At 38.7% G+C, this 21,705-nt stretch overlaps 2 protein-coding genes and 6 long non-coding RNA genes across 13 annotated transcripts in view; 2 read left to right on the top strand and 6 right to left on the bottom strand.

Moving 5' to 3' along the window:
• The window catches only part of LOC144000991 (uncharacterized), an 89,063-nt gene extending 84,286 nt beyond the window's left edge, over positions 1 to 4,777 (top strand). The window contains exons 3-4 of the long non-coding RNA XR_013278350.1: positions 3,213 to 3,321; positions 4,685 to 4,777. This is a non-coding gene — a long non-coding RNA (uncharacterized LOC144000991). The remainder of the gene's footprint in view (positions 1 to 3,212; positions 3,322 to 4,684) is intronic.
• LOC144000989 (uncharacterized) lies at positions 1,165 to 3,435 on the bottom strand. Its single transcript, XR_013278348.1, has 3 exons — positions 3,228 to 3,435; positions 3,052 to 3,096; positions 1,165 to 1,546 (listed from the first exon to the last, which is right to left on the bottom strand). It is a non-coding gene; the product is annotated as an uncharacterized LOC144000989 (long non-coding RNA).
• On the bottom strand, positions 4,128 to 4,804 carry LOC144000990 (uncharacterized). The gene is made up of 3 exons (XR_013278349.1): positions 4,700 to 4,804; positions 4,541 to 4,585; positions 4,128 to 4,353 (listed from the first exon to the last, which is right to left on the bottom strand). It is a non-coding gene; the product is annotated as an uncharacterized LOC144000990 (long non-coding RNA).
• Positions 4,805 to 6,000: 1,196 nt separating this feature from the next.
• On the bottom strand, positions 6,001 to 7,383 carry LOC144001464 (uncharacterized). Its single transcript, XR_013278492.1, has 3 exons — positions 7,265 to 7,383; positions 7,094 to 7,138; positions 6,001 to 6,222 (listed from the first exon to the last, which is right to left on the bottom strand). It is a non-coding gene; the product is annotated as an uncharacterized LOC144001464 (long non-coding RNA).
• Positions 7,247 to 21,705, top strand: part of LOC144001459 (arylsulfatase I) — a 44,787-nt gene continuing 30,328 nt past the window's right edge. For both annotated transcript variants that reach the window (XM_077495792.1, XM_077495791.1), the window contains exons 1-2: positions 7,247 to 7,358; positions 11,799 to 11,907. The gene's annotated coding sequence lies outside the window, so the exon portion shown is untranslated. The remainder of the gene's footprint in view (positions 7,359 to 11,798; positions 11,908 to 21,705) is intronic.
• Positions 8,466 to 10,022, bottom strand: LOC144000962 (uncharacterized). The gene is made up of 4 exons (XR_013278342.1): positions 9,886 to 10,022; positions 9,731 to 9,775; positions 9,543 to 9,569; positions 8,466 to 8,637 (listed from the first exon to the last, which is right to left on the bottom strand). It is a non-coding gene; the product is annotated as an uncharacterized LOC144000962 (long non-coding RNA).
• On the bottom strand, positions 10,400 to 12,739 carry LOC144001463 (uncharacterized). The gene is made up of 4 exons (XR_013278491.1): positions 12,706 to 12,739; positions 11,814 to 11,923; positions 11,653 to 11,697; positions 10,400 to 10,579 (listed from the first exon to the last, which is right to left on the bottom strand). It is a non-coding gene; the product is annotated as an uncharacterized LOC144001463 (long non-coding RNA).
• On the bottom strand, positions 14,035 to 19,020 carry LOC144001461 (uncharacterized). Of its 5 annotated transcripts, XM_077495797.1 has the most exons (9): positions 18,923 to 19,020; positions 18,803 to 18,847; positions 18,022 to 18,060; positions 17,746 to 17,799; positions 17,404 to 17,448; positions 17,146 to 17,190; positions 16,884 to 16,928; positions 16,064 to 16,148; positions 14,035 to 14,761 (listed from the first exon to the last, which is right to left on the bottom strand). In XM_077495797.1, the coding sequence occupies exons 1-9, from the start codon at positions 18,929 to 18,931 to the stop codon at positions 14,715 to 14,717; spliced, it is 414 nt and encodes a 137-aa protein (XP_077351923.1). In that variant the 5' UTR covers positions 18,932 to 19,020; the 3' UTR covers positions 14,035 to 14,714. The 5 variants fall into 5 exon arrangements, with proteins under 5 accessions (XP_077351923.1, XP_077351925.1, XP_077351926.1 ...); XM_077495799.1 differs by lacking the exon at positions 16,064 to 16,148; XM_077495800.1 differs by lacking the exon at positions 17,404 to 17,448.

The following is a 21,705-nucleotide window of genomic DNA, read 5'->3' as shown; positions in this document are numbered from 1 at the left end:
TCATGTCGCAGGTGTGTAATTCAATTAAGACAATTATGTCAATTACATTTTTCATTTGTCACACGCAACAAGTAGGCACACATCAAGGTCTGAAGGGCACCTGCCAAAAAGTCACTGGAAGTCTGCCATTTTCTTTGAAATGGGCATTTCTAAGTTGGCAACCTTTGGTAGCTTTCCATCATGAGGCAACCCACAGAAACGTTTCAAGACGCTCTGCCTCTGTTGAGTCGATATTAAATTACATTGTCACATGTTACATTGATTCAATGCTGTTCATATTTCAATGTCAACCATACTGATGATTTGGATGAGAAATCAACGTTGATTCAATGTCGTCTTGCTGTCTGGGATCTAATGTTGGCCGGTGCTTGTTTGCTAATCATTTCAAGGATGTGCCTTGAAAATGGGGAGAGGAGTCGTTTATCTTACCTGAACTGTGGTGGCGTCGAATTAGCGCAGATGGAATGAATGCAAAAGGAAATTAATGTTAGAAAATCTGGATAGTGAAATTTACACAATATTAGGCAAAGCCAGGTCAATTATCGGCACCGATATTTGGCATTTTGACAAATATCGGTATCTTTTTTTTTTAAAATATAAAAATAAAAATAAAAGTCTGATGGCCGATATTAGAGCCATATAAAACTTGTGTTGAACTCAGGAAACAATTTAGATTTTCAGTTAGCGTTATAAGAGATGCTGCTAGGAACTCTCTGCATCTTTTGTTTTTGTTTGAAAGTAAAACAAGATACCTGAAAGTTTAACATTTTAGTAATTACTAGTTTTCAATTAGCTTTTAAGACATATGACCTTGGGAGCGCCGTTAAGTTTTTTGTTAGAATTTTAAATCATGTATGATGATTGTCAAAGAGTAGACAAGCAAAATGTCAATTCTTGAATTTTGATTCTTCTGGAGTCAGGTTCAAAAACTAGTTTGCATGTTTTCAATCAGGAGTTTCAAAACTATGGCCATCCCACAGCGTTGACTCAAATGAACATTTGACATGGTCCATACCTGCATCTACAGTTCTTGCATTCCACAGTGGGTGGCAAAGCAGAAGAATTTTAGATGCCAAACCGAAATTAAAATTCACACAACCGTGCTGCCCGTGTATGTCATTAGTTTCATAGTGGTGAAGGCAGTAAATAAAGAAGACACCTGGAAACCTTTACAAGTCAGGCAAAGTTTAACCAAGGAAAGTTTATTGTCAGATTTAAAACTCTTCCGAGGAATCTTCCTCCTTACAGTATTCACACAATTTGATGTTAAATTTTTCTTTTTATAAGTCCCACTTTCCACGCCCACTTCCATACATACAACTGATCATCATTACCAGCTCTGTGAGTACTGCTCAATTCTTTTTATTCATTCATCTTTCAGCATTCCCACGCAATTTCTCCAGAAATTGCACTTAGTCTAGTTTGTGTGGTACATATTCTGCAGGGCTGCCTTGAGGTCCTTCCTTGAAGCGTTTTTGGTCCTTTATTTGTCGTCTTGATCGGAAGCCATGTGGGCCCATTTGGTGGTACTCTACCATCCCTTCAACTGCAAAGAAATTGTTTATTTGGTTAAAATATAAAATTTCCATCATTTATTTTCAGTTAGATGTTTCCAATAACAGTTAGAAGACTCCAATAACACCATAAAATGTTGCTAGATGTCTTGCTAATGTTTGTTGTTTGCTTGGTATTTGTAAAAACACCTTCCAGGTTAGATTTTTTTTTTTTTTAACTCATTCATTGCTAGCCCAGTTAAATTTATATTTGACGTCTATGGCCGTCATTGGAAGCGAATGAGTTGACTAATATAATTTAATTAGGCTACAGTGATTTACAGATTTAATGACAATTACTGTAGGTCTAAAGTCTATTCATGTATTAATTATTAATGTATTATTACTATGGCCTATCCATCATGTTGAGTATAATGACAAAGCTCCTCAATCTGGTTTTTGCAGCCCTCAGATGTTTCATTCAAGTAAGGCAATTAGGTAAATTACAGTTGGCATTTGGTAAATCATGAGTAGGCACACATCAAAGTCTCAAGAACTCATACCCGAAAAGACTGGAAGTCTGCCATTTTGTTTTGAAGCGGACATTTGGTACAGTTCCAGGGTAATAGACAAACTGGTTTTGTCCGGTTGCCATCAAGTTTGAACTATGTCTACTCAACAAGCTATTCCTGCCTCATTTTGCTGATTTCCAGGGGTCCTTTAAAACTCATTCACTCCCAGCTCTTTTCCTGGATTTTGACTGATTTTGCAAGGCCCACAGAATATTGTGTTCTATTGCTATAAAAACTTGAAACCTACCAAACGAAAGATTAAAGTCTCTTCTTTCATCAGGGAAAAAAAGTATATTTCTATCTGTTTCTGTTTTGCAGCAATTAGCATTTGAATGTAGCTAAATTTTATCATTATTCACAAATCTATTTAGAATTGTAATTGAGCTTCTTCTTTTTTTTTCCACATGGCCCTTGTTGATCTCCTTTGCTCTGCTGCCACCTGCTGGCCATTGATTATTGACTACCATTTCTTCAACCGTTCTTTGCAGTTGAGAGGCTGCATCAAAGCCTCATTTAAAAACAAACAAACAAAAAAAAGTATAAATACGTCTTTGGGACACGTAAAACACTTAAAATAGAACATAATTATAGGTTTTTGGGAGCAAATTAGTTAAATATGAACTTTTCCAACTGGAATATATTTTTTAACTTTACCCCAATTTTGCTGAGCAACATGGAATTTGGTATTTCTATCATGAATCAACCCAGAGAAAAGTTACTATGCTCAAAAAGACACAAGAAGTCTGCCATTTTGAATCAAACATTTTAGGATGATTTTCAAGTGTACTTCAGATTTTGTTGCAAAATGCCAAGTGCCGACATGATGGCACCCAACAATAACTCACCGTTAACCCCAAACAAATGTTAATAGTCCATGGAACAAATTTGAACGATATGTACTGCTTAATTTAATATACAGGTCATGCAAAATGGCGAATGGCCACATATTAATAGATCATGGAAAATTGGTTAATTGAATGACTCACCCTCATTCACTTTCTCAAACTGAGCCATATCTTCGATCTCGCTCTCTGTTGGAAGAAAAGTAAACATTCACATGACAGTATTATGTACACCATCGAGTTTTTCAGCCTCCCAAATTCGATGTACTCAACCCCCCCATTTGTTGACATTGTGTCCCTATAAGAAACGGGAAGCATACCATCGGCAAGCGTGAAACAGGCAGGCACGACCGCCAGCGCCAGCAGCAGGAAGACGACGTGGGCTCGCATGACTTCTCCTCAATGCAGGACGATGTGAGTTGATTGAAATGTCGCTGAGTTGTTGTTTTTTTCTTTTTTATATATATATATATATATATATATATATCACGCCAGGTGTGCTTGAAACATCTCACCCATCCGCCCTGTCAACTTCATGGTGAAAGGCATCCTTGTTTACTTCCTGCATTCCAGCCTGACTAGTTACTAAGTGACACTTTAGTCAGTGCGCTCAACTTTTTAATTTTGTTGTTTACTATCTGATGTTGAGCGATGCGTGTTTGCTGATTATTTCAAGAATGTGCCTTGAAAATGGGGTGCAATGCGCTGGTGTCGAACTTGCGCATATGAAATGAACTCAAAAGGAAATGAATGTGAATTAAAAAAATATATATATCAATAGATATGCAAAGCTAGAATGTTTTTACTGTATGATTAAAAAAAAACAAAAAACAAAAAAAACATCAGTTGTCAAGCAAAATGTCAAACGGTTTTTCAGGATTTTGGCCTGTCCAATGGCCCCCAAGAAATGATGTATAATTGGTTGACAACAGAACAGAACAAACAAACAGACTTCTTCTTGTGTTTGCCACCCAGTGTAGAATGCAAGAATTGCAGTACATGTCAAATGTTCATTTGTGTCTATGCTGTGGGATGGCCATAGTTGGGAAACTCCTAATTTAAAAATTGTTTTTGAACCTGTCTCTAAAAGAATCAAAATTCAAGAATCATTTGGAAGCGGAATAGTTGATACCCAACAGGAATTAAAATCACAACCGTGCTGCCCGTGTTTGTAATAAGTTTCATAGTGATGAAGATTGTTACGAAGACACCTGAGAACGTTTTCAAGTGCAAGAAAGTTTAAACCAAGAAAAGTTTATTGTCAGATCTAAAACACTTTCTTGAAATCTTCCTCAGAATTTAAATGAAATCATCTGCCATGTTGTACATATCCTGCAGGGACTCCTGCAGGCAATTGATTTGCCATAGAGCCTTTTTGGTCCTGTATTTGTCGTCTTGATCGGAAGCCCGGTGGGCCCATTTGGTGGTACTCTACCATCCCTTCCACTGCAAAGAAATTGTTTATATGGTTAAAACATCAATTTCCAACATTCATTTGCACTTCAGATGCAGTGTGGTTCTCTGAGGCAGTCTCAGGAGTCCCCAGAAGAATCCAATAACAACATGTTGCTAGATGAAAATGGCAAATGGCCACATGTTAATAGATGGAAAATTGGTAAATTTGATGGCTTACCCTCATTCGCATTCTCAAATTCAGCCATATCTTCAATCTTGCTCTCTGTTGGAAGAAAAGTAAAAATTGTCCGTAAACATCTTTCCAGGCTCCTAAATTCTGTGTACTCAACCCCCATATTTGTTTACATTGTGTCCCTAACAGAAATGAGAAGCATACCATCGGCAAGCATGAAACAGGCAGGCACGACCGCCAGCGCCAACAGCAGGAAGACGACGTCGGCTCGCATGACTTCTCCTCAATGCAGGACGATGTGAGTTGATTGAAATACAGCCAATTTGAGGTTGTTGGGGTTTTTTTTTTCAAGCTGGGTGTGCTTGAAACATCTCACCCATCCGGCCCGTCAACTTCATGCGGAAAGTCATCCTGATTGCTCACCTCCTGCAATCCAGCCTGACTATTGTAGGGGCTTTCACACTGCAGGAACCAATTACGGAACTTCCCTCTGTACCTTGGGAGTTCATCAAAAGTTTGCATTCACACACAAAACTGATTTTGGGTATGGCGGTTCTGGACCAGAGCTTCCTAAGCTCCAAGTCCGAGGAGGATAGTTTGGGTTCTACCCTGAACACTACATGAGGGCATGCTGACAAACAGTATTTTCAATATTTACTAGTTGTGATGTCCTCATTCGTCACAATATTGTAAAATGGAGAAAAAGCTAAATGCTCTTCTGAGCATTTAGGGGACATGCAAGACATGCAAGCACGACTTTGAATCAGGCACCACTATACTGCCAAGCTAGGTGAGGTCAACTGCTCACACGGCCACCAGAAAAGTCTGTATAAGCTGCAAAGTTACACCAAGACTATAAAAAAAAACAACTCGTGGATTACAGCCATAATGGAAATGACTGACAAGTGAATGGGGCGGCCAATTTGTCGTCACGGGTCACGGACACCGGAGCAATGAAGCCACGGATAGACGAAGGTAAATACAATACAAACACAATAATCTTACAGAAATACTGAAATTGTGATTTAGTTGGCTACCTCGCGTAACGCTTGCCAGCAGCTTAATTGTGTGACTTACTACAATTGCTTATAGACATTTACAAGCATATTTGAATGACACAAATGTGCATACAGTTCACTGCAGCATCGTGACGGCCATTTTGTCGACTCAAACCTCACCAGTGTTACGATGGGGGTGTGATGGGTAGACCCAAAAGCGGAGAAACGTGCAGGAAGACAAACTGGCAGGACAATATATGGCGCTTTATTTCCAATAACTAAATAAATAACTGGATGGGACGTGAGCAGACTGGGCATGATGTGAGAGGGGAACACTTGAAGTTATTGTAATCCAAAATCCAAGAATCATTTGCAACCGGAATAGTTCAAACTCAGATGTCCACCCTGAATTAAATCCACACAAGCTAACAACCATGCTGCCCAAAATGTATGTGTTTGTAATGAGTTTTATAGTGATGAAGATAGTTACAAAGACAACTTTTCAAATGCAAGAAATTTTAGGCCAAGAAAACTTTATTGTCAGATTTAAAACTTTTTCTTGGAATCTTCCTCAGAATTTGACATCAAATTATCTGCGATCTTGTACATATTCTGCAGGTTAGCCTGGAGGCATGTGGACTTTTGCCACGTTGTCTTTTCGGTCCTGTGTTTCTCGTCTTGATCGGAAGCCTGGTGGGGCCATGTGGTGGTACTCCACCATCCCTTCAACTGCAAAAGAAATTGTTTATATGGTTAAAACATCAAGTTCCAACATTCATTTGCAGTTTATATGCAGTGTGGTTCTCTGAGGAAGTCTCAGGAGTCCCCAGAAGTCTCCAATAACAGCACAAAATGTTGCTTGATTTCCTGCTCGTTGTTGTCATTGGTTTGTAAAAATATCTTACAGGCTAGCTTTTTTTTTATTTGTTATTTATTTATTTATTTATTTTATTAGCTCATTCACTGCCAGTCCAGTTAAAATCGATCTTTGACGTCTATGGCCGTCATTGGCAGTGAATGGTTCACTCATTTACTTTAATTAAGATACAGAGATTTACAGACTTAATGACAGTGACTGCAGGTCTAAAGCCTGTTAATAAAGGCCATTGACTACAATAACAAAGCTCCTGAGTCAAGTTTTTGCAGGCCTCAGTTGTTTAATTCAATTAAGGCAATTAGGTCAATTGCAGTTGGCATTTGGTACATCATGAGTAGGCACACATCAAAGTCTCAAGAACTCATGCCTGGAAAGGTTTGGTCGTTTGCCATTTTAAATCAGACATTTTTGGACAGGTGTACTTCAGATTTTGTTGCAAAATCTCAAGTGCCAACATGATGGCACCCAATGAAAACTTACAGTTAACCCCAAACGAATGTTAATCGCCAATGGAACAAATTTGAACGATACATACTGCTTAATTAATAGAAGGGTCATGCAAAATGGCAAATGGCCACTCAACAGGTGCTATGAGCTCGTTTACCTGCCAGTTAAATAGAAGCACCTGTGGCTAAAGTCAAACTGTTTCAGGGTTTTTACTTTCTGGACCTGGATTCCCCAACCCTGATAGATCACATCAAATTGGTAAATTTAATGACTCACCTTCATTCACATTCTCAACCTGAGCCACACCTTCGATCTTGCTCTCTGTTGGAAGAAAAGTACACATTCACGTCTCAGTATTATGTATACCGTCGAGTTTTCCAGCCTCTCAAATAATGTGTACCCCCGTATTTGTTCACATTGTGTCCCTATAAGAAACGGGAAGCATACCATCGGCAAGCGTGAAACAGGCAGGCACGACCGCCAGCGCCAGCAGCAGGAAGACGACGTGGGCTCGCATGACTTCTCCTCAATGCAGGACGATGTGAGTTGATTGAAACACCGCCGATTTTACCCTGAGAGTTTTATTTTTTTATTTTTTTATGTCACGCTGGGTGTGGTTGAAACATCTCACCCATCCGCCCCGTCAACTTCATGGTGAAACTCATCCTTATTATTCACTTATGGACCTGTGTTAGTTACTCTTACTTTCTCTCGTCACTCTTATTTTGTTATATAATCCTTTCTTTTGTTTTGTCATATAGAATTGTACCTGTGTTGCTCAGTGACACTTTAATCAGAGCGCTGAAGTTTCTATCAGCACGTTGAGAGTTCCTAAGCCTACACTTCATGCAAACTTGTTTTTCCACGTGTTTGAGGTTGCTTCCATGCATCCAGCCCTGCTCGCTCAGTCAAGTGTTTTTATTCAAGGCCATCTGGAACCAGCACCGCTCTGTATTGTTACTTTGTATTTTTGCAATATGCAGACTCTGTTTCATGTCTTGTCTGCGTTTGGGTCCAAATTACGCACCTCACATCACGTGACACTGACACCACTACGTACGGAATATCCTAAATACACGGGGGAACCATTGAAAAACCAAGTTTGGTGTGTTTTTTGGAAGCCAATTAGAAACAGCAGCAAAGCACTCCTGTTTTGTTTTCTAATCACATTTCAAATTGTAAGATGCTACAGAAAGGTTTAGTCATCTCTCTGTTAGGTACAGTAGCACGAGCAACTTTTGGTCTCCATCTAATGTAGGGCGGAGCTCGGTGTCAAAGTTGGCTCATCATTTCAAAAATACACGGTAGGTTAAAAGTGTAGTTGTTGTTTGGTGTACAACTGTGTGAAATGAATGCAAAAGGGAATGAATGTAAAACACTGGTGGTAACTAAAATATACATTCATGAGGTATTGTATTTATTAAAATGAGTCATTATTGTAATATGATTAAATTAAAACCTACCAATTATATATAATGAATAAATACATATTTGTAAATTTATTTTGGTAAAATAAACCATGATATACATTTATTGTACTTTCATCAACAGTCAGGCAAATCTTGTGATTGGTCTTTTGGAGGTTGGAACTTTCACAGACATGTTATGAAGACACCTGGAAACATTTTCAAATGAATAAGCCAATGAAGCGTTTATTGTGATATGTGAACACACCCGGAACCTTCCTCACAATCATCCTAGTCTATCTTTGGAGCTTTTTCCTCGTCTTGCCATGAGGAATCTTTTGACATGTAGATCGCGTTTTGATCGGACTGGATGGACTCCTTCCCATGCCTCTTCGTCGAACTCTTCTTCTGCAACTGCAAAGAAATTGTAGATTAAAATATCAATTTCCACCATTAATTTGTCGCCTAGACGCAGAGTAGAAATTCTGGAATCTATAGAGCGCTCCAATGACGACACATAATCACGCTAGATTTCTTGCTGCTTACTTCCGTTGAATAAATTATTGATGACTTTCCATAAAGCACTTTCATTTTTTGAAAATTCATCCTCTGTAGACTGTTCCTAAACTCATTCACTCCCAGCCATTTTCACAGAAACCATCCCTGTTTTACTAAATTTTGAGTGATTTTGCAAGGCCCACAATATTGTGTTCAATTGCTGTAAAGGCATGGAACCTATCAAAAGAAAGATTAATGTCTCTTCTTTCATCAGGAAAAAAAAAAGTATGTTTCTATCTGTTTCCGTTTTGCAGCAATTAGCATTAGAAGAGAGCTAAGCTTCATCAGTTTTCACAAATCTATTTATAATTGTAAGTAATTTAGCTTTTTCTCTAGATGGGCATGGTTGATCTCCTTTGCTCTGCTGTCACCTGCTGGCCGTTTGTGTAATAACTACCATTTCCTTTCTTTGCAGTTGAGAGGCTGCATCAAAGCCTTCTGTATGCTCTAGCATTGTCAATAATTCCAATCGTCACTGTTGGGTGGAAACCTCCCTGTCCAAATTAGGTTAATTTCATATTTTTTCCACAAATCAATACAACAGGCCATTTTTTGTTTTTCATGTAAAGTGATGTTTTTTGTAGACGCGGCCCAAAGTGCATCAGAAGTCTGCCATTTTGATTTGAAGCAAACATTTCAAGACAGTCGTTCAAAATATCGTGTGCGATTGCTACTATTTTCGGACCACATCAGCTGCTTGATAGACAGATGATGTAAAATCCCAAGTGGCAACATGTTGGTGGTGCCCGACGATGACTCACCAATACCTCCGTCTTCAATCCTGTTGCCTGTCGGGGAAAAAAGTAAACATCATGTTTCATTGCTTTGTACAGCATCAGACTTTGCCAAATTTGTAGTGCCCACACATTTCTTCCTCGTTATTCCCTGTTTACGAAATAATGTTTGCACGTAGGCAGCTCATAGCACATTGATCAATTTGATGACTTACCTTCATTCACATTCTCAAACTCTGCCATATCTTCGATCTCGCTCTCTGTTGGAAGAAAAGTAAACATTCACGTCTCAGTATTGCGTATGAGGTTTTCTAGCTTCCCAAATTCCGCGTGCGCCCCGATTTAAGTCCATAAGAAATGGGGGGCGTACCGTAAGCTTCCATTAAACATGCAGGCACGGCCACGAGCGCCAGCAGCAGGAGGACGACGTGCAGCCTCATGATTTCTTCTTCACGATGCAGATCAATGTGAGCCAGAGGGGTTTTATAACACTTTGGGTGTGTTTGAAACATCTAAACTATCCACTCCGTCAACTTCCTGCTGGATTTCGATCACAGCTTGTCATGTTTTCTAACCACATTATTCAAATCATAAACTGCTAAGGCAAAATGTCATATGCAAATTAGGTCATCTCTGTTCAGAACAAAATGAACTATTCGTGTGTACCATCTAAAGTTAGGCGGTACTTGTTTACTGATCATTTCAAGGATGGATGGATGGATGGACACAACCGGAATTAAAATCCACACAACCGTGCTGCTCGTGTTTGTAATGAGTTTCATAGTAATGAAGATAGTTACGAAGACAGCTGAGAACCTTTTTTAAATACAGGAATGCTTAAGCCAAGAAATGTTTATTGTCGGATTTAAAACTTTCTTGGAATCTTCCTCAATATTTGACATCAAATCATCTGTCATGTTGTACATATCCTTAAGGGCCGCCTGGAGGCTTTTGGAGTTTTGTCTCGGGGCCTTTTTGGTCCCGTATTTGCCGTCTTGATCGGAAGCCTGGTGGCCCCGGTCGCCCTCTCACGGCCATTTGGTGGTACTCTGCCATCCCTTCAACTGTAAAGAAATTGTAGAACCTTTCATTAAAATATCAATTTCCACCATTCATTTGCAGTTTAGATGCAGTTTGGTTCTCTGAGGCAGTCTGAGGAGTCCCCAGAAGTCTCCAATAACACAAAATTTTGCTCGCATTATTGGTTTGGTTTGTAAATTGTAGGTGAGCTTTTTTTATTTTATTTTATTTTATTTTATTTATTTATTTTTATAATTTATTCACTGCCAAATCGATGTTTGACGTCTATGGACTGTCTTAGGCAGTGAATGAGTTAACTCCATTTAATTAGAGATTTAATGAGTTTGTTAATGAAGACCTACCTAATTCAATTAAGGCAATTCGGTCAATTACAGTTGACATTTGGTACATCATGAGAAGGTACAAATAGAAGCCTCAAGAACCCACGCCCGTAAAGACACTGGAAGTCTGCCATTTTGTTTTGAAGCGGACATTCGGTATATTTCCAGGGTAATAGACAAACTGGTTTTGTCTGGTTGCTAACAGGTTTGGACTGTTTCTACTCAACAAGCTATTCCTGCCTCATTTTGCTGATTTTCAGGGGTCCTTTAAGTATGAACATCTCCAAATGGAATGTATTTTGTTTTTGTTCTTTTAATTCTTCAATTTTTTAATTAGTTTCACTGAGCAACATGAAATTTGGTATTTCTATCACAAATCGACCCACAGAAAAAGACACAAGAAGTCTGCCATTTTGAATCAAACATTTTGCGACCCATTTTGAGGTGTACTTCAGATTTTGTTGCAAAATACCAAGTGCCAACATGATAGCATCCGACGATAACTCAGTGTTAGCCCCAAATAAATGTTTATCTTCATTCCTGTTGCTTGTTGGAAGAAAAGTCAACATTCATGTGCCATTACTTTGTCGAAGCTCGCAAATTTGTAGTACACCATCCACGTTTTTTCCATTATTCCGCTACACAAAATAATGAATAGACTTTAATAGTCCATGGAACAAATTTGGATGATATTTACTGCTTAATTAATAGATGTTAAAATGGTGAATGGCCACATATTCACAGATCATGGCAAATTGGTACATTTAATGACTCACCCTCATGCACATTGTCAAACTTAGCCATATCTTCGATCTCGCTCTCTGTTGGAAGAAAAGTAAACATTCACATTTCAGTGTTGAGTTTTCCATCCTCCCAAGTTATGTGTACTCAACCCCCATTTGTTTAATTGTGTCCCTATCAGAAATGAGAAGCATACCATCAGCAAGCGTGAAACAGGCAGGCACGACCGCCAGCGCCAGCAGCAGGAAGACGACGTGGGCTCTCATGACTTCTCCTCAATGCAGGACGACGTGAGTTGTGAATTTACTGAAATGCAACCTATTTGAACCTGAGGATTTTTTTTAATATCACGCTGTGTGTGCTTGAAACATCTCATCCATCCGCCCCATCAAGTTCAAGGTGAAATTCATCCCCATTGTTCACCTCCTGCATTCCAGCCTAACTATTACTCGTTTTGTACCTGAACGAGTTCAATGAACGAAAGTTCATGAACTCGTTCATATTTTTGGGAAAACGTGAACTGAACCTAGTGCAGTTTTGCTTCTGCCAATTAGCTCATTATGTGGTAAATTAACGGCTTTGAACAAAGTTCATTTTTACTTCTGATTGCCAAGTTTTCTCTTTTTTTAGAAAACCTGAGTAAAGACACCACAAACGGGTCTTAATAGGCGGTAAATGCCATTATCTGGCAACCCAGCAGCAATGAACGGCCGCAAGGCACATACGTCATCAAAATGCGACGCTAGCTTGCCCGATGTAGCTTATAGCATCGCTATGTGTTGCTTGCGTAGCAAACATATGAGATTATGCCGTCCCTAAGAGTACCACACGACAAGAAAAAATACACACGTCGTATATTTAAATACAAAACATGCTTTGTTTATAAAACATCGCTAGCGCTAATGCTGAAGTCAATGGCGGATCCCATTCAAATGCTAACAGGAAATTAGCATCAACTTCGGGAGTGCTATTCCTTCAAATAACGGTTATTCACACACAAACGCTTTGGAAACAAATACACACATGTAAGATAACACTACTCATAGGCACATTTTTTTCCCCATGATGTGAAAAAAGATTTGTATTACCAGAGCTTAATTAAATGTGACTTTCTTCCATCCCATTGTATTCCATGCATGCACGATTGCACGGCACCACACTGCCTCTAAGAGGCCAACATGCGTAGGAACATTGACTGTTTTTGTTTTTTGTTACTGTACAATGAACTAGTTCATTTTTGGACCAATGAATTTATTTTAAACAAATACATTATGAACTATGGAGTAAATTTGAATCGTTTTCAAATTTGTGAGCTGAACTTTGAACTCGGTTGCGTAGAAAATGAACTTTCCCAACACTGATGACAGTGTTTTGGGTTGGCTCATTGTGTTGTTTTGCATCTGTATTTGCTGTGATGATGATTATGTCAGTTGCTATGGACCTGTACTAGTCACTGAGTTTGTGTAGATATTCCTATTTTGTCATATAGGCCTTTATTTTTGTCATTAGAAGCAGCAGTGAAGCACTCTTGTCTCATTTTATCATCATTTCAAATTGTAAGATGCTACAGAAATATGTCAAATGAATGTCATCAGCAAAGTAGGTTTCATCACCTCTGTTTGGTACAGTAGCAAGTTCTTTTTTTTTTGCGTACCATCTAATGTTGGACGGAGCTTGGTGGCATCTAAGTTGGTTGATCATTTTATGGATACGCGGTGTGAGTACTTGTTTGAGTGTAGTTTTTGTTTGTGGTGGTGTACAACTGTGGGGAATGAATACAAAAGGAAATTAATGTCATACACTTGTTCAGTGAAATTTACACAATTTGCCAGAAGACAGCTAGGAAGGAAGGTAGGAAGGAAGGAATGTGGACACCAAAAATAAAAAAAATAAAATAAAAAATACACCACAAAACCAGAGGTGGGTAAAAACTGAATAATTAATACATTTGCTGGATCTTCAAATATAAAATCAGTAGCTACGCAAAGCTTGGATTTGGAATTTTGGGGTGGCCAGGGGCCCTACCAAATCATGTGTAATTGGTTGAAAACAAAGTGAGAGATGAGAACAAACTTCATCAACTATGCCACCCAGTGTCGAATGTCAGTACTGTAGTTTCATGCTGCAAACAACACGGACTATATTTCAAACGTTCATTTGAGTCTGCTGTGTGCCACTAAAAAATGGATGCTCACAACTCCTAATTTCATTTAAAACACATTAACTTTTTTTTTTTTAACCAGAATAGAAACCAGAACGGGTTACATTTAAACAACCCCAACTCAAGTTGGATCCCACACAAGCTAACAAGTTGCCCAAATATAATAATGGGGAATAATCATAGTGGGAAATGCAGTGGTACCTAAAATTACTTCAATGCTTTTGCATATGGGCAAGGACAGCCACAGTCGCAGATGTACGTCCAGCCATTTATTGAATGACATAACAGTCAAAAACACATACATTTAAAACAAGAACACTCACAGGACTCAATTTGACTCCAACTTCTGACATCAGTCACTGCACCAAAATTAAAGGTACATATTACACACCATAGTGTTCTTGCCTTGACACTGCTTGTCACAATGAACAATAGCACCAAATCATTCTGTCCATCCTTTTTTTAGTATTATTTTGCTATGCTTTTACTGTATATAATAGTTTGTTTGTAAAAAACATAAACAAAACTTGTGGTGGTTGGAGGCTAGAAGAGATTAATATAATAAGATAATATAATAATATGACGGGATTATTGAACTTATTAAAATAATTCATGATTGTAATATGATCCAACATTTTTTTTTTTACAAAGTGTATTTACGTCAACAACAAACAACCTTGCCCCTGTCCAAAATCTAATGTAGGCCTTGAGTTTTAAAATTTAGCCTGCCTCAATCTTTTGACATATTATGATGACACCTTGGAACCTTTTCAAACGAATAAGCCAAGGAAAAGTTGATCTATTGTGACGTTTGAAACTCTTGAAATCTTCCTCAGAATTGTTTTCAAAATCATCCGATGCTGCTTCTGTCTCTGTTTTTTTTTTCATATCCCTTCCTGAAGAATCATCCAAATAACATTGTGATCGGACACATGGTTAGACTCCATCCCCTGACCCGTGGTCGAACTCTTCCTCTTCTTCATCTGCAAAGAAATGGGAAAACTTTTGTTTATATGGTTAAATTATCCATTTGCACCATTCATTTGTAGTCTAGATGCAGACTGGTTCTCTGGAGGGGGTCTCACGAAAAAAAAAAAAGATTTTAGATTTCTTGCTAGTTGCTCTTCATTTAAATAATTATTGCTGTAAAGCCGTTTATTTTTGAAAATTCAGCCTCTGTAGCCTGTGTTCCTTAAGCAACTGAAACTTGTTTGGCTTAGTAGATATAAGTAGGGATGTAACGATAAGCGCGATATTGTGTTATCGTGATATTAAAACTGCCACAATATCGTCGTCGTCATGTTCACAATATTTAAATGCAACACATATGTTAAAAAAAGTCAGGTTGATTTCCATTTGTGCAGTTCTAGCACCCTCTGGGGGCGATTTTTTTTTTTTTTTTTTTTTTTTTTTTTTTAGTGCAATTTAATTTTCATTAGGGATGTTTTGGCCCTTCTATGTTGAAAATCTCCACTAATTGTCAGATGAAGTGGAACGTAATATGACTGTGAAGCAAGTCAATATGTGCAGGAACTCAATGTGTGCGTGCATTAACAGCATAACATAATAATAATAACAACATAATAAAACATAATAATAATAATAATAACATAACATTGCTGGTATGTACAACAGCACAATATTGTGCTTTTTTTTTAAAGTATGAGCTTTTTTTTTTTTTTTTTTTTTTTTTTTTTTTACAATATTCTGACCTTTTTTTGTTTCGCCAACCTGCCCACAATATTGTGATAATTATCGTATCGTGAGCTTCATATCGTGATAATATCGTATCGTGACATTTGGATATGGTTACATTCCTAGATATAAGCTGAGAATACCCATGACATCCCGTGTTCCCCTTTGACGTTTAGGGCCAATTTGGCCCCGAGACAGACAGACACCTTGTAGTAAGACAGTACCAGACTCTTAAAACTATGTATGAGTGATTTAACCAGGGTGGGTGCTAATAGTTTATGCTTTATGGGAACATTTTTTAGTAAGACACCTGGGAACTGTTTTCAATGACTTTTCATTTCTGAGACTATTACTTTGTATATTTCAATGACAGAAAAGGTAAGTGTTGATATTACCCTCATAATACACTAACTCTAACCCACAGCCTGTAAATAAAGACCTGTCATCTCGTGTGGAATACAATATGACAAAGCTCCTGAGTCAAGTTGTTGGTCTGGTAAATTCCAAGCTTTGTGCACGTCAGCATAATTAAAACAATTATGTCAATTACAGTTGACATTTGGTAGACTACATCATGTGTCGACACTCACGAAAGTCCTCTGTGCACGTGTCAAAAAAACACCGGAGGTCTGCCAGTTTGCTCTTCTTCTTCTTCTTCTTCTTCTTCTTCTTCTTCTTCAAAATAAAAGTATTTTGAATCAGACATTTTATTTCCCTTTACCAATTTCCAGGTGTACTTCTAAGATGAAGTCCAATTTCAGCTACGTACACAAACAGAAATTCAATTGTGATGCATGCCACCCATCACTGGTGGACGGACACCTTGTCTAAATTTGGTCAATTTCATGTTTCGTTTTTTTTTTCCCCTCACAAATCCATGCAATTGACCAGTCACCTCATGACTCCGTTATTTCACAAATTATTGACAAATCTAAAATATTGCTAATGGCTCACTCTCTATTACAATATAATGTTAATGTCTCAGCAAAAATGATGTTTTCCTGAAAAGCGACAAATTTGGAGAGGTGAGGATTCTGCCCCTTGCCAGCGATACAAAACAAAACCATTTAGCTTTGAAGCAAACATTTCAGGGCCATTATGACTAATTTCAGGAGTGCTTCAAAGGATGGAATGGCAGCATGTCATGCCTTCTTGCTCAAACAAAAAAATCATTTTCTTCAACTCCTTCATCTTCTAAATCTTCTTCTCTGTTCTCGCTCCCTGCTGGAAGGGAAGTCATTGCTTTGCATCCCATCAATCAGTTATACAGTCAAACAAATTTTCAGTGCCCACTACTGTTTTCCCATTATTCCTCCATATGACATAAGGAATGGCCCTTTATCATCCATGGAACAAATTTGAACACCGTGTGCTCTAAATAGAAAATAGCAGCAGTCACCAATGACTCACCCTCTTGATCAAAGAAAAGCCCATCTTCTCCTCTATTCCCGCTCCCTGTTGAAAGAAAAATAACATTCATTAGTCATTGCTATGTATGCAGTCTTGAGTTTCCGGCCTCTCTGTGTTCTAGTGGCCCACACTTTTTCAATGACAGCATGTCCTCTCTTTCAAATAAACGGACCTTCAGAGTCCATTGAACAAATTAGAATGACATGTACTGCTTAATAGACGAGTGATCCAAAATGGCGTACGGAACGGCAGCTTGACTCACCCTCTTGATCAATGAAAAGTTCGTTTTCTTCTCTATTCCCGCTCCCTGTTGGAAGAAAAACAAGATTAATGTCTCATTGTGTTTTCTAGCCTCCTAAATTTGTAGTGCCCACTATTTTTCCCACCATTCCTTTATATGAAATAAGTAAACAACCTTCAACATTTCTGAAAAAAATTTGAATGTGTACAGCAAATAAACATGTGATCCAAAATGGCGTACGGAATGGCAGCTTGTCGCCAGTCACGATTGATGACTCACCCTCTTGATCAAAGAAAAGTTCATCTTCTTCTCGATTCCCGCTGCCTGAAAAATCAGATTCATGTCTCATTGCGCTGGTGAGGCCGTCATTGAGTTTTGCGGCCTCCCAAATTTGTAGTGCCCCCCCACCCCCCTCATGAAAATTATTATCTCATTGATTTGTGTGCTGTCATTGAGATTTCCAGCCTCCCGTATTTCACTCCCGAAATTTAGTGCTACTCCCTTCTTCATTCTATCCTCTCGATGAAATGATGAACGGACCTTCATAATCCATGAAACAAATTTCAACGACATGTATTGCTTAATAGACGGGGGGGATTCAAAGAGCTGCTGATGACTCACCAAAATGGGCTGAACCCTCTTCATCATCTTCATGTCTGTGTTTCTTCCCATGCCCTATTGGAAGAAAAGTAAATGTTCATGTCTAATGCCGTCATTGAGTTTTCTGGCCACAGCGGTGGTTTTCCATGATTCCTCTATATCAGGGGTCACCAACTTGGTACCTGTGGGCACCAGGTAGCCCCAAAGGACCACATGAGCATCCGTGGAAAATTTTGTATGAAATATACTGGCGGGTGATACAAAATGGCAGCATGTCTGCTGCCAACAATGACTCACCATTACCCCAAATTGTATCTGGATTTCTACGCCCTCTCCCTGTTGAGAGAAAAGTAAAACATTCATATGTCATTGCTTTGTTCGCTGTTATTTAGATGCCAGCTCTTCCAAATTTGTAGTATCTCCCATTTTTTTCTATGAATTATGTAAAGTTGTTCAATACTAGTGCTGTCATAAGCCAATATTTTTAGAATTGATTAACACATTCATTGCCAGACCAGCAAAAAATGCATCAGTTGACGTTTTTTTCCGTCAATGGCAGTGAATGTGTTAATCTATTGATTATTCAATCGATTAATTTTAGTTTTGCATTAAAGTGTATTAGAAAATCTTTTTTTTTTTCACTGCAATAGACAAAGTCCAAAATAACCACAAACAACTCTCTGACTGTAGGATTCATTTGTTCTAAAAATTAATAAAACTCCCTGAGTTTGAGTATTTGTTCAAAATAAATTGATGTGCAAAATAATTCAATAATTCAATTCTGTTAAGCACGACACTATGAAATTGGAATAAAGAGCTGGGAAATATGTTATCCCAATATACTGTTTCATGCCAACTGATATTGATAATATTGATATAGCACCCAAAGTATCAGTGATTGGTATCGGCAGCCTTCATGAGTACCTGATAGATTGAAATAAGTCAGTTTTTGGCTCGATACAGACACTTGTATCAGTACTTGCCCATCCCTAGAAATAAGGAAGGGACCTTCATAATCTATGGAACAAATTTAAACGACACGTGTGTCGTGTAAAGATTAGTAAATTGATTGACTCACCCGGGTTGACATATTCATTCTCAAAAAAAACTTTGGTCCTGCGCTCTGTAGGAAGAAAAAGAAACAATCACGTCCCGGCTTCACCCATTTCTTTCCAATATGAAATAATAGCAAGCTTACTGTTAGCATATATGTGACGTGCGGGCACGACCGCCAACGCCATCGCCAGCAGCAGGACGACGACGCAGGCCCTCATGGTCTATTCTTCTCAATGTCGGAAAATGTGAACTCGCAGTACCTCTTATCAGAACAAGATCGTGTTTATAGCATGTTGGGTGTGTTTGAAACATCTCAATCGTCCGCCTTGCAGCTGGCAGGGCGGAGTTCATCCTCATTTTCCTCATGCCTGGCACCAGTTTGTAAAATACGGTATATGCATATAGTATGCTAGTACATGGGGTAGCACTTCAAAACAAGTTTGGCGTGTTTTGGGGAAGATCATCCAAAAAAAAAAAAAAAAAACTACAGCAAAGCACTTCTGTTTTTTTTTTTATTTTGTATTTTTTTTTATCATCACTTCTTATGTTAGGAAGCATTCTGTGTTTTGGTGATGCATTACTGGTGTTAGACTAGGTCTAAAGCTAGCTAACCGTAAGATAAAGATAACACAAGTAAACATAAAATGCATCTTTAAATTATTTTATGAAGGGGGAAAATATTATGATATATTATATAAGCTACCCAAACCTGCGTGGTTTAATTGTGCGCCCTGGTACAATAAAAAATTAACTGCAGTTAGCCACCACATGGACCACACCTATTCCTGATTAGCTCAAGAACCATTCGAAGAAAATATATTCCGAAATGCCAAGACCCCAAAAAAGAAAATCATGAATCGGTGAGAAGTAAAGCAATTGAGATATCAGTCTAATAAGGTTTACAAAGGCATTCCTAAAGTCTTTAGGGCTTCGTTAAGGTCAATGTTAATGACGCAACCAGGTGGAGACTGGGCGTAAATGACAGCCATGGCAGAGTTCCAAGGCAAAAACCATTGGCAAAGGTTAAAAGTTTGGGGACAATAGATGAAAAATAGCCTTCAGGCTAATTCTAGTCGTGTGTTTTGTGAAATTGTTGTAGAAGAGGCTTGATTTCACTTGCTGCTGCTTAAAGTGGCCCAACTGGTATGTTAGCTTTATTTGGAAAGTATTTTTTTTTCCATACAGGGTCATGTAGCGGTGATTCTATTTTTTACCTCCTTAATAAATTGCCATGTAAAATTGCGTAACAGATGGATTATACTTGGGTTACATAAATAAATATATATATATATATTAAGGGTGTCACGATTTCGATTTTTTATCGAAATCGATCGAAATTACGTCACGATTTCGAGCATCGAAATAGAAGAGAGGACACACGATTCGATGCCCCCCCCCCCCCCCCCCCCCGCGCCCGCCGCCACCGCCACCTCCCAGGAAAGCAAATGAGACGCAGCCATTCAGCTACTAGCTAACGGCACTTGTTAGCTGACTTCTCCTGCAGTCATGATGGCAAGCGCGGACAGACACAGCAATGGTGCTTCAAGCCGCTCCCGCTTCTCTCGTCACCAGTTTGGAAACATTTTGCGTTCCCGGTGAGTTATGTCGACAACGTTCACGTTGTCGATAAAAAGACCACAGTTGCAAGATATGCTATGTGCGCGTACTGTACTCGGCCACGGTGTTACGCCCGGCTCGTCAAGGGGAAGGGAAGTAACACAATAACAGAAAATATAGAGTAGATAAACACGGGTCGACTTTAACATCTGAGTAGTTTTAATTGAAATTTCAGGCAGGGGTTTGACAAGGGAGTGAAAGTGGAAGGTGAACAAATAATAACCGCATTTGACAGAAATGACAGAACGGAGGAGAAACAACAATAACCAATAGGGGTATAATACACGGATACACAATAGCGTCGCGCTGGCACAGTCGTCCAATCGGAGTGTCGCGCTGGCACAGTCGTCCAATCGGAGTGTCGCGCTGGCACAGTCCTCCAATCAGAGTGTCGCGCTGGCGCATTCAAACTGAAGTACCATTATACGGGCACCAGCCGACACAAACACACACATACATACTAGGGGAGCGGAGCCGGCGGCGGGCCCGAGCCGCCAGCCGTAACAACGGGAAACACGACAAACATGACGGGACATTTACGCAGGCATCACAAAGATTTAGATTTATCAAATTCAACTAGAAGTGGGAAAACAACGGTCCAACCAACTATTTCATCCTCATTTACAGTGAAACTTCCACACACTTCAGCTCGCGCGAAACGCCAGATCCATAGGTCTATTTATAGCAGCAGACCTGCAGCCTTGGAAAACGCTGGATGCAAACATTTAATTAGTGTACTTGAACCACGCTACAGTATGCCCAGCAACTGTAAATGTTGGGATATAGTTTGTTCAGGCTGTATTTGTTCCATGACTTTGGATACAATATATTTTTTGTTGTTGTTGCACATTGCACATTATTTTAAGAGGAACGCACAGCACACTGTTGTAACCAAAAACAGTCAATAGATGGCAGGCACCCACTGTGACTTTTTGTTTTTGTTTTTTTATTTTTTATTTTACACTTCAGTAAGAACAAGACGGTTAACTTTATATTGTAAATAAATTCTTTGAATTTGATCATTCCTGCCTAATGTCAATTATCATATATTACATAAATTTACACAAAAATAATATGGAAATTGCATCACCTATATGTAGCCGATCTTTTGAAATAAGATTTACTGTACAATGAATAGAACCAATGATCATAGACTAGCCTTAGCCTACAGAAGCATATGCCTCTGTGTTATAAAGTGGGGGAGCGGCAAAAAAAAAAAAAAAAAAAAATAGAAAAAAAAATCGAATCGTGACCCCAAAATCGAAATTTAAATCGAATCGTGGAGTTGGCGAATCGTGACACCCCTAA

The sequence above is a fragment of the Festucalex cinctus genome, chromosome 14 (assembly GCF_051991245.1).
Source record: "Festucalex cinctus isolate MCC-2025b chromosome 14, RoL_Fcin_1.0, whole genome shotgun sequence".
Taxonomy (NCBI): domain Eukaryota; kingdom Metazoa; phylum Chordata; class Actinopteri; order Syngnathiformes; family Syngnathidae; genus Festucalex; species Festucalex cinctus.
Note: the sequence above shows the minus strand (reverse complement) of the source record. Positions and strands in the feature narration are given on the sequence as shown.

Coding starts and splice junctions, on each gene's coding strand:
- LOC144001461 (XM_077495796.1), bottom strand. CDS start 18,998: ATGAGGGCCTGCGTCGTCGTCCTGCTGCTGGCGATGGCGTTGGCGGTC. Junction 18,061..18,802: donor GAATGAATATGTCAACCCGG/GTGAGTCAATCA, acceptor TTCTCTCAACAG/GGAGAGGGCGTAGAAATCCA. Junction 17,449..17,745: donor AGAGGGTTCAGCCCATTTTG/GTGAGTCATCAG, acceptor CTGATTTTTCAG/GCAGCGGGAATCGAGAAGAA.